Source organism: Vitis riparia, chromosome 4, assembly GCF_004353265.1.
Source record: "Vitis riparia cultivar Riparia Gloire de Montpellier isolate 1030 chromosome 4, EGFV_Vit.rip_1.0, whole genome shotgun sequence".
Classification (NCBI taxonomy): Eukaryota; Viridiplantae; Streptophyta; class Magnoliopsida; order Vitales; family Vitaceae; genus Vitis; species Vitis riparia.
The window spans coordinates 363,515-375,301 of NC_048434.1; the positions used below are offsets into that span (position 1 = coordinate 363,515).

At 32.6% G+C, this 11,787-nt stretch overlaps 1 protein-coding gene across 1 annotated transcript; it reads left to right on the top strand.

Moving 5' to 3' along the window:
- The first annotated feature begins 3,974 nt into the window (after nucleotides 1–3,974).
- Nucleotides 3,975–7,038, top strand: LOC117912656 (receptor-like protein kinase HSL1). The gene is made up of 2 exons (XM_034827343.1): nucleotides 3,975–6,624; nucleotides 6,732–7,038. The coding sequence occupies exons 1-2, from the start codon at nucleotides 4,007–4,009 to the stop codon at nucleotides 7,036–7,038; spliced, it is 2,925 nt and encodes a 974-aa protein (XP_034683234.1). The 5' UTR covers nucleotides 3,975–4,006.
- The last annotated feature ends 4,749 nt before the right edge of the window (nucleotides 7,039–11,787 follow it).

Below are 11,787 nucleotides of genomic sequence, written 5' to 3' on the forward strand. Positions count from 1 at the left end.
TTTAGAGATAATTACTTAATATTTAAATATATAAATAAGAAAAAAAATTCAAAAAAACATCCATCAATATATAATATAATAAATTATTGTCTTTAAAACCTAATTTTAGTATAAAAAAAAGGTATTTTATCTCACTCAAAGTTACTCCCAAATAAACTCTTAAGGATTGTTTGAAATTGCAAATTTAACTTTTATATTGATAAATAAAAGAGGTAGAAGTAATTGTTATGTTTGAAAATTATATGTCAAAAATATTGTTATTAAAGAGAAAGATAATTCTAAAATTTTTAGCTAAATAAAATTTTTTAAAAATATATATATATATATATATATATATATATATATTTAATGCATATGAATTTCTATTCACATCCAATTTTTACGTAAAAGAAGCTATAAAATGTCGTAAAATAATTTCTTAGAACTAACATTTTTACATGAATATAAGTATTTTTATTGATATTTTCATAAAATCCAACATCAACGACATTTCATCATCGTTTAGACTATAAGAAGACTTGTGAAAGTAATCTTTCCCCGTTTTGTTCAGGCAAGCTGCTACTTCCACGTGCTTTAACAGAGCATGTCAATCACACTCAGCTGTTGTTTATTGTTTAGACTATAAGAAGACCGGTGAAAGCAATCTTTCCTCGTTTTGTTCACCCAAGCTGCTACTTCCACGTCCTTTAACAGAGCGTGCCAATCACACTCAGCTATTGTTTTTTTTTTTTTACTTTTTACTCAAAATAATTTATTTCCAAAATTTATATTGTTTATTTTTATATTTTTTTTTTATAATTTATTATAAACTTTTTATTAAATATAAAAAATCAAAATATGTAACTTTTTTTAAATAGAAAAAATAACATATTGATTTTTTTTTACTTTTAAATAATTAAAAGAAATAAAATAATAGAAAAACAAACAACATAATATTTAATACTATTAAGTATTACAGTTTTGTTTAAAATTAAATAAATAAAAAAACATCACCTTAGTGACTCACTTTTTTTTTATCTTTTTTTAAAAAATAAAAATCAAGTTTAAAAACATTTTTGGACATTATTCTTTATTTTTATTTTTGAAAATTTGAGTTCAAATAAGGTAAAAAATGAAAAATACTAATTTGATATTTTTAGAATTTTCTTACTACAATGTTTTTCAATCAACTTAAAAATAGAAAAATTATCTTTAGAATTAATTATAAAATTATATTAAAATATTTTTTATATTATTTTAAAATAAAACATAATCAAACACAAAACAATAAAATAAAAAAAATGAACGATATTATATAATAACATATAGTAGAATATAATATATAATATCAATAAATAACAACAAATAAAATTGTTATATATTATTATTATTCTCTATTATATGTTATATTTTATGAGTATTATAAGAGTATTTGGTAAATGATTTAATAATTTAATTTAAATTATTAAATAAATTAAATATTTGATAAAATAATTTAATATTAAAATTTAAAGTTAAAATGATTTTAAATATTAAGTTAAATAATTAAATTATTTTTAATTTAAAAAAAAATTATTAGATTTTTACTTAGTATCAAGTTTATTGGGTAGATGAGTTAATTTGTTAGAATTATCAAATTCACACGTTTATATTTATTAATTTTAACTAATATTTTACCTTTAATATTAAATAATAAATTTATTCCATATATATTTGTATTAAATATATTCCAAATTATAAAATGTTTACCATACAAAAAATGAGTGATGGATATAAGATCATGCATATTATAGTGATTGCTACTACATATTTGAAGTCATCTACTATTTAGAATAAGTTTAATATTTTATTTAATATTTAAAATTACTTTTAATTTTAAATTATGATATCAAATCATTTTATGAAATATGTTTAATGTATTTAATAACTTAAATTAAATTATTAAGTTGTTATATTAATTTATCACACATCCTTCCAAAATCTTTCTTTCTAGTAAACCTAAAAACAAGACGAATAAAATCATATCACTAGGTCCAATTTTATTTATTTTTTTTTTTTTTTTATGTTTCATTTTTTAAAAAATAATTCCTAAACTATTATAGTGGGAGAAATAATTCCAAATCTACCGTAGTCTATGCCAAATAGAAAATAGTAAAATATTTTAAAAAATTATACTAAAAAATTGTCTTTCCAATATATGATTTTTAAAATTGAAAAAATGCAAAGAGACAATTTCTTGAAATAATAAGGGGAAATCACAAAAAAAAAAAAAAAAAGAAATTGTCTCTTCAAGATTTCTTGTTGTCTTTATCACACAAATTCCAAAATTTCAACATGAATATGTTCATTCAAAGTTACAGAATGTGAAGAAAGAAGATCATGATACTACACAATCTCATCAAAAGCATGGATGAAAATTTTGGAAAAAAACATTGAAATTTCGTGTTTCGATGAGAGGTGATACACCGAGGGGAATAAATATTAGAAAAAAATCAATAAAATATCAATGAATATCGATTAATCGATGAAACTGTAAAAAAATCACCAAAATTTACATTTTATCGCCGATTTTTAGTGAAATTTCGATTAAAAAAAAGGTCGAATTTTTCATTGGGCTAACACGCCTTAATTTAATAATATGTGCACTTAAATAAATATATACTAATACCATGATAAAAAATATTTAAATAAACAAATTAATTTTAATTATTTTATTTTAAAATTTAATTTAATTGACTACTAAAAATATAAAAATTATGGTGATAATTTTTAAAACTTTTTTTATATTATTTATATATTAATTAAATATATAAAAAATATAAATATTAAAAAAATTTATACATATATCATCATTTATTTTATATCATTTAATACAATCGAATTAAATACATCATAATTTTAATATTAAACATATTATAATTAAATATCGCAATAGTATTGTGGAATAATATTTGATATAATTTAATAATAAATGTACACTTATAAAATTCATATTTTTTTATTAATGCATACAATATTATTATTAAATATGATAAATTATATCATACATATACCAAATTCTTAAAAAAAAAACAAATTTAAAATGTATATTATATTTCTAATTACATTTCAATAAGATTTTTCTTACATTTTTATGAATTTTGATTAATTTTAGACTTATCGATATATTTTTTTTTTAAATATCCGTGACCGATATATTTGTGATTACTAATATTTTTATTTAGGAGAAGGAAATTCAAGAGTTTTAAAGCACATGAATTCTTCATCCACCACTAGGTTATGTGTCCTATTACATATTTTGCTTCAATATATGTTAAGTACAAGGTTATATAAGTTATATCACTTTATTCACACTTCGTACCTTTTTCACTTTTCTTTTCTTTTTTCTTGAGAAAATTGCCTCTTTAAAAGATGATTTCTCACTTTTTTTTTTTTTTTTGAAAGACAATTTTTTTGGTATATATATTTTTAAAATAACATAAATAGACAATTTTTTTGGTATATATATTTTTAAAATAACATAAATAGTCTTTTAAATAGATGATTTAAAAAATATATATATTTTCCTCCTTCCTACTTAGTAAAACTATACTATAAATTTAGAATTATTTTTTTCAATATAATAATTTAGGAATTATTTTTTAAACTGACGTAATCTTGTAAAAAATCCTTCTTTCTACGGTTGGCTGCAATAGATTTTCCTGTCCTGCAACGTTGGACACGACAGTTGAAGGAGCGTCGACTTAGAAGTGATGAGAAGATGGTAAAGATACAAAAGGAATATGCGCCTACTGAAAGGCACCTCGGCCCCACAGCCCCACGGCCCACAGCCCATTCATATTGACTGAACTTTCTAGTGGACCAGTCCAATCAATGGCCTACTTAAAGGCGCCTCCGCCCCACGGCCCAATGGCCCATTCATATTGACTTGGCTTTCAAATATACTATTTAACCGTTGGTTTTCATCTTCCCCGCCCATCTTCCTCCCAACTCATAGAGAAGCGGTAAGGAACTCAACGTCACCAAAATGCGGAAACCACCCTTTTTATTTACCAAAATTCCATTCCCCGCTCTATTTCTCCTCCTCGTCTTCTCCTTAACCTTTCAAGTAATTTCCCAAAATCTAGATGCTGAACGATCAATCCTACTAGACGTTAAACAACAACTGGGCAATCCACCGTCACTCCAATCGTGGAATTCCTCATCCTCGCCCTGTGATTGGCCGGAAATTACATGCACCGACAATACCGTCACTAATGTTTCACTCCGTAACAGAATAATCATCAAAAAAATTCCGGCCAGAATTTGTGACCTCAAGAACCTAATCGTACTTGACGTCTCCTACAATTACATTCCAGGCGAGTTCCCGGATATTCTCAATTGCTCTAAGCTCGAATATCTGCTCTTGATGGAAAACTCCTTCGTGGGTCCAATTCCAGCTGATATTGATCGACTTTCACGTCTCCGGTACCTAGACCTCACCGCAAACAACTTCTCTGGAGATATTCCCGCAGCAATTGGGCGGCTACGGGAGCTGTTCTACTTGTTTCTGGTTCAAAATGAGTTCAACGGCACCTGGCCAACGGAGATTGGTAATTTGGCAAATCTTGAACAATTGGCCATGGCCTATAATGACAAATTCCGGCCTTCAGCCCTTCCAAAGGAGTTTGGCGCATTGAAGAAGCTGAAGTATCTGTGGATGAAGGAGGCAAATTTGATGGGCGAAATACCGGAGAGCTTCAACAATCTATCGAGTCTGGAACTCTTGGACCTCTCACTCAACAAATTGGAAGGTACGATCCCGGGAGGCATGCTTACGTTGAAGAATTTGAACTATTTGCATTTATTCATTAATAGATTGTCTGGCCACATTCCTTCATCCATAGAAGCTCTCAACTTGAAAGAAATTGATCTTTCCGGCAACTATTTGACGGGGTCCATACCAGCGGGTTTCGGGAAGCTACAAAATTTGACGGGTTTGAATCTTTTCTGGAATCAGTTGTCAGGAGAGATACCAGCAAATATAAGCCTCATTCCAACACTGGAAACCTTCAGAGTTTTTAGCAATCAATTGAGTGGAGTTTTACCTCCAGCATTTGGCCTTCATTCGGAGCTCAAACTCTTTGAGGTTTCCGAGAATAAACTAAGCGGGGAATTCCCTCAACATTTATGCGCTAGGGGGGCTTTGCTTGGAGTGGTTGCTTCCAACAACAATCTCAGCGGGGAAGTGCCCACGTCCCTCGGGAATTGCACAAGTTTGCTCACCATTCAGCTTTCCAACAATCGTTTTTCAGGCGGGATTCCTTCCGGCATCTGGACATCCCCGGACATGGTATCAGTGATGTTAGATGGAAATTCATTCTCAGGGACACTTCCAAGTAAATTGGCAAGGAATTTGTCTAGAGTGGAGATCACTAACAACAAGTTTTATGGTCCAATTCCTGCTGAAATCTCTTCCTGGATGAACATCTCTGTGCTCAATGCCAGCAACAATACGTTGTCTGGAAAAATTCCAGTGGAATTGACCAGTCTTTGGAACATCACTGTTCTGTTGCTTGATGGGAATCAATTCTCGGGTGAACTTCCATCCCAGATCATCTCATGGAAGTCGCTCACTAATTTGAATCTCTCAAGAAACAAACTTTCTGGCCTAATTCCCAAGGCATTAGGTTCTTTACCTAGCCTTAATTACCTCGACCTATCAGAAAACCAGTTCTCAGGTCAAATTCCTCCTGAACTTGGCCATTTGAACCTTATTATCCTCCATCTTTCGTCCAACCAACTCTCTGGGATGGTCCCCATTGAGTTTCAATATGGAGGATATGAACACAGTTTCTTGAACAATCCCAAGCTGTGTGTCAATGTTGGCACTCTGAAACTCCCTAGATGTGATGCCAAAGCCGTTGACTCCGACAAATTGTTAACCAAATATCTCGTTATGATCTTATTTTTCAATCTATCTGGTTTCCTAGCTGTTGTTTTTTTTACCCTGTTCATGGTTCAAGACTATCACAGGAAGAATCACAGTCAGGAGCATACAGCTTGGAAATTTACTCCATACCATAAACTAGATCTCGATGAATACAACATATTGTCCAGTTTGACAGAAAATAATCTAATCGGATGTGGTGGGTCAGGGAAAGTATACCGAATTGCTAATAACCGTTCTGGTGAACTCTTAGCGGTTAAAATGATTTGTAATAACAGGAGATTGGATCAAAAGCTTCAGAAACAATTCGAAACAGAAGTCGAGATATTGAGCACCATACGCCATGCCAATATAGTGAAGTTGTTGTGCTGCATATCAAATGAAACCTCAAGTCTTCTTGTTTACGAGTACATGGAGAAGCAGAGTTTGGATAGATGGCTTCATGGGAAGAAGCAGAGAACATCGTCCATGACAAGTTCAGTTCATAACTTCGTCTTGGATTGGCCAACAAGGTTGCAGATTGCCATTGGAGTTGCAAAAGGCCTACGCTACATGCATGAACACTGTTCTATCCCAATCATACATGGAGATGTGAAGTCCAGCAACATCTTGCTAGATGCCGAGTTCAACGCGAAAATTGCGGATTTTGAATTGGCTAAGATGTTGGTCAAGCAAGGAGAACCCAACATGATGTCAGGAATTGCAAGCTCTCACGGGTATATTGCCCCTGGTAAGACCATCAAGGCCCTCCTTTCCACATGTTTTCATTTCCATAATTTATCCATAATTTGTATCATACCATTCTTGTATACTTGGATGATAGAATATGCTGCTACAACAAAGGTGAACAAAAGATCGATGTATATAGCTTTGGAGTAGTCTTGCTTGAGCTTGTGACGGGGAGAGAACCCACCAATGAGGACGAGCACATGTGCCTTGCAAAATGGGCATTGGATCAATTTAAAGAAAGGAAAACCATTGAGGAAGTGGTAGACGAGGAGATCAAGGAACAATGTGATAGAGCACAAGTGGCCACTCTCTTCAAACTAGGCATTAGGTGCACTAACAAACCATCCAATAAGCCCACAATGGAAGAGGTTTTGAAAATTCTTCAACAGTGCAATCCTTAAGAGGGCCATGGAAGAAATAAAAAGGACCATGAAGTTGCACCTCTTCTTCGAAATGACACTTACCCCACCACTTACAAGTTGTGAGGATAGAGCCCTTAAAAACATGATATGATGTAATAAATTTGGAAGTCATTATTTATTTAATGATGCTCCGATTTCACTTTTATCTATCTTTATTCCATGTATTATACTTTATGAGTATTCTTGTCTGCATCTTTTGCATTGCATGTAACTTAGGTGCATTAAGAGTTGCACAGAAGATCTAGGTCATGGGTTCCTTACAAATATATGACTTGTTCACAACCAGTTCATGGGTCTAGGAAGCCCATTAGAGGTTGTAATAAACCACTTCCTAATTGGAAGAATGGCTAGTCTTAGCTATTGGGATGAGTTTCTCATGGTAAGTGCATTAGCATGTATGGTTACACATTGGACATGACCTATGGTGAATCATGACTTAAGGTTATCAAGCAGTCATGACCTCATCAAACTGCTTCATTGTGTCGTCTCTCAACCTTGAGAGAATATCGAGCTTGTACTAAAGTTAGTAATGACTTTGACATATGGGTGAGATTGTAAGTTGATCATATATTCCCTATGGATTGAGTCACTGTTGATGGAAGATGGTAACGATAGGTATTTTCAATAAAAACACCATGATGTCTCTTAGGATTAAGACAACGTGCCCCTTTTGGTGATCTTAAAGAGGTGTGTTCATGGAAACTATGGTCATAGTAGTTCCTTGAGTAAAACTCGACATAGGCTCTTTGAGAGCTAAGACATGTCAATTGAATACACAATAGGAGGATTTATAACTCAATGATGGTAGAGGCAGTCTTGAAAGACTAATAACTTTCACTTTGTTAGACTACAAATATCAGTTCATGGGAAGACTAAACACAATAAATAGCAAGTCACAAACCTGAACATTTGGTATCTCATTGTTATTTTCAATAAAATAACAATGAGATGGTAAGTTGATCATATATACCCTATGGATTGGGTCATTGTTGATGGAAGATGGTAGCAATAGGTATTTTCAATAAAAGCACCATAATATCTCTTGGGATTAAGACAGTGTGCCCTCTTGGGTGATCCTAAAGAAGTGTGTTAATGGAAACTATGGTCATAATAATTCTTTAAGTAAAACTCTTTGAGAGCTAAGACATGTCAATTGAATACACAATAGGAGGATTTATAACTCAAGGATGATAGAGGTAGCCTTGAAAGACTAATAACTTTCACTTTGTTAGACTACGAACATCAGTTCATGGGGAGACTAAACACAATAAATAGCAAGTCATGAGCTCGAGCATTTGGTATCTCGTTGTTATTTACATAGGATACCGGAGTTCAATTGATTCTCTATAGTGGGATGTTGAATCAACTTTAGAATTGGATTTTGAGAGAGTCAGTATTCCTATGGGTCCCAATGGTCCTTACTCTAAGCTTATATACTTTGTTGGCATGGATTATAAGAGTCGGATTGGCTCTAGGTTCACTTTTGTACATAAGGGCATTTTGATAACTACGCAAGGTTGCACAAAGGTAAGTGAACAAGGTTTTTTGATTGGGTTAATTGATTAATTAGTAGGCCTTGTTTGGTTAATTAATCAATTAGGACTTTTTTTGGGCTATATTAAGTGACCTAAGCCCTTAGCGGGCTCAAGTCACTTAAACCTAATAGAAAACCCTATAAATACCCCCTTAAGGGTTAGAGTTTATATAGTTTTTCTAAAGAGCCATCTTCTATCTCTAGAGAGAAAGAGAAAGAATCATAGCGTCCACCCTCCCTTCTATCTCCACTAGAAGTGTGTCAAGATCAAGGTTCAAGTCATTGGAAGGAAGACTTTGGATTTACGAGACTTCTGCGATTTCATTCTTCATTTTCACCACGTGGATTTGATTTGAGAACATCCGAATTTGAGGTATGGTTTTCATTAGCACTTTCTAAATCCCTTTAAAGTTTAAAAATGTTATTTTTCCGTTGTGCATAGGATTAATTTAGAAAATGCTTAGAATAGTTATGCATGTTCCTAACCTGATCTGAGCTTAGGAAATGGAGAGATCCTAGTTTTTCCCCTCAATGTTTGTGCTCTAAAGTGTTGAGATAGTTTAGAGGGTGACATGATGATTGACATAATACCTTATGTGGAGAACCTAGTGAATCCTTTCTCCAAGACATTGATAGGGAGAGTCCTTGTTAGTCACATGGATAGCATAGGTTTCAGATGAGTATTTGGCATGCTTTAAAGGCATGATGCTTTGAGGGCTAATGGGAGAATGTTAGGATAAAGCCCTTAAAAGCATGACATGATGTAATAAATTTGGAATTCATTATTTATTTAATGATGTTCTAGTTTCACTTTTATCAATCCTTATTCCATGTATTATACTTTATGAGCATTCTTGTCTACATTTTTTGTATTGTACATGACTTAAGTGCATTAGGAGTTACATAGAAAATCTAAGTCATGGGTTCCTTGCAAATAAATGACTTAATCACAATTGATTCATGGGTCTAGGCAACCCACTAGAGGTTGTAGTGCACCATACCACCTTCTAATTGGAGGGATGACTAGTCTTAATTATCAGGATGAGTTTCCCATGGTGAGTGCATTACTGTGTATGGTTACACATTAGACAAGACCTACGGTGAGTCATGGCTTAAGGCTATCAAGTAGTCATGACCTTACCAACCTACTTCATTGTGTCGTCTCTCAACCTTAAGAGAATATTGAGTTTATACTAAAGTTAGCAATGACTTTGACCTACGGGTGAGATCATAAGCTAATCATATATTCCCTATGGATTGGGTCATTGTTGATGGAAGTCGGTAGCAATAGGTATTCTCAATAGAGGTACCATGATATCTCATGGGATTTAGACAGTGTGTCCCTTTGGGTGATCCTAAGAAAGTGTGTTCATACAAACTATGACCATAGTAGTTCCTTAAGTGGAACTTGACATAGACTCTTTGATAGTTAAGACATGTCAATTAAATATATAATTGGACGATCTGTAACTCAAAGATAGTGGAGGTAATCTTTAAGGATTGATAACTTTCATCTTATTAAACTACAAACACCAATTCACGGGGAGACTAAACATAATGGATAATAGGTCATGGACCCGAGCACGTAATATCTCATTGTTATTTACATAGGATATTGGAGTTCAATTGATTCTCTATGGTGGAATATTGAATCAACTTTAGAATTGGATTTTGAGGAAGTCAGTACTCATATGGGTCCCAATAGTCCACACTCTAAGCTCATATAACCTATTGACACGGATTATGAGGGTCAGATTGGCTTTAGGTTCATTTTTGTGTATAAGGGCATTTTGGTAATTACACAAGGTTGCACAAGGGTAAGTGAACAAGGTCTCTGGATTGGACTAATTGATTAATTAATAGGCCTTATTGGGTTAATTAATCAATTATAACCCATTTTGAGTTAGATTAAGTGACCCAAGCCCATGTGTGCTCAAGTCACTTAAGCACACTTAGGAATCCTATAAATACCCCCTAGGGGTTAGGGTTTCCACAACTTTTGTCCTCCACCTGTTAGGATAGAGCCCTTAAAAGTATAACATGATGTAATAAATTTGGAATAAAGTATAACATGATGTAATAAATTTGGAATTCATTATTTATTTAATGATGTTCTAGTTTCACATTATTTATTTAATATAAAGACGTTTAGAACCCATCCCTTCTTCAGAGATTTATCCAAAAGTTGCATGCTCTGACTCAAGTTTCCATGCATACACAATCCTCTGAAGTGATCATCAACTCCATTACCTTAGTAGTTTTTTCCATGTCAAGCATACAGTTAGTTTTGAGAGTGAGACCCACTTTCACTATGAACTCAATGACCGTGCTTCGATCGACTAGTTTGGCATTTTCATTTCTTTATAGTAGCCAAATTTGGACTAGATCTAACACTTGGCAGGCCTAATGGCATGAATCAAAAACAGAGGAAAGTGACGGAAAAAAAAAAAAAAAAAACAAAGCACAAATGGTTGAAACAAAACGAACTAATAAAAGCCACATTTTATGTTTCAATCAACCAGCTTAGATATAGGTGAGTGAAACTGAAAAGATTTTAAACAAGAACACAAGTATTATTCAGACATTCTATAGGAAAGCTACAACAGAGATAAATCATGCTCAAACAAAACCAAAGGAAATGAGGCATGAATCAACTATAACCAAATCACAGAAACCAAGAGATTAACAATAACAAGTGTGTGTCCTACGATTATCCAGACCCAAAACATGGAAAATTTTAGAATCTAATTGATAAATGAAAGAAAAAAATGGAAAAAATGGAGATGAAGAAAATTAAATACACAATTTAAAGGACTGAGAACCTGACCTGAACTCTCCTTTGAGATTCAGCAATTTATGAATATATCTTTAGGCCCCTGTAGACGAATCCATGCTTGGTGGTAGTATGCTTATTAATGATAGTTTGGAGATGTGGAAATCAAATGATTCTAATTGTTAGGAATTTGAGGCTAATCCAAACTATGGTAATCACCCTAGAGGGGGGAGGGGGGAGGGGGGGTAAATAGGGTGATGGTCTCTTTTTCACAAATTTAAACTATGCAAAAATAAGAGACAATTATATGCAAATATATAATAAACAAAATAAATACAATTGCATATAATTTAAAAGAGTTAGGGAAGAGAGAGTGCAAACACGAGAGTTTATAGTGGTTCGGCACTTCCTCGCCTACGTC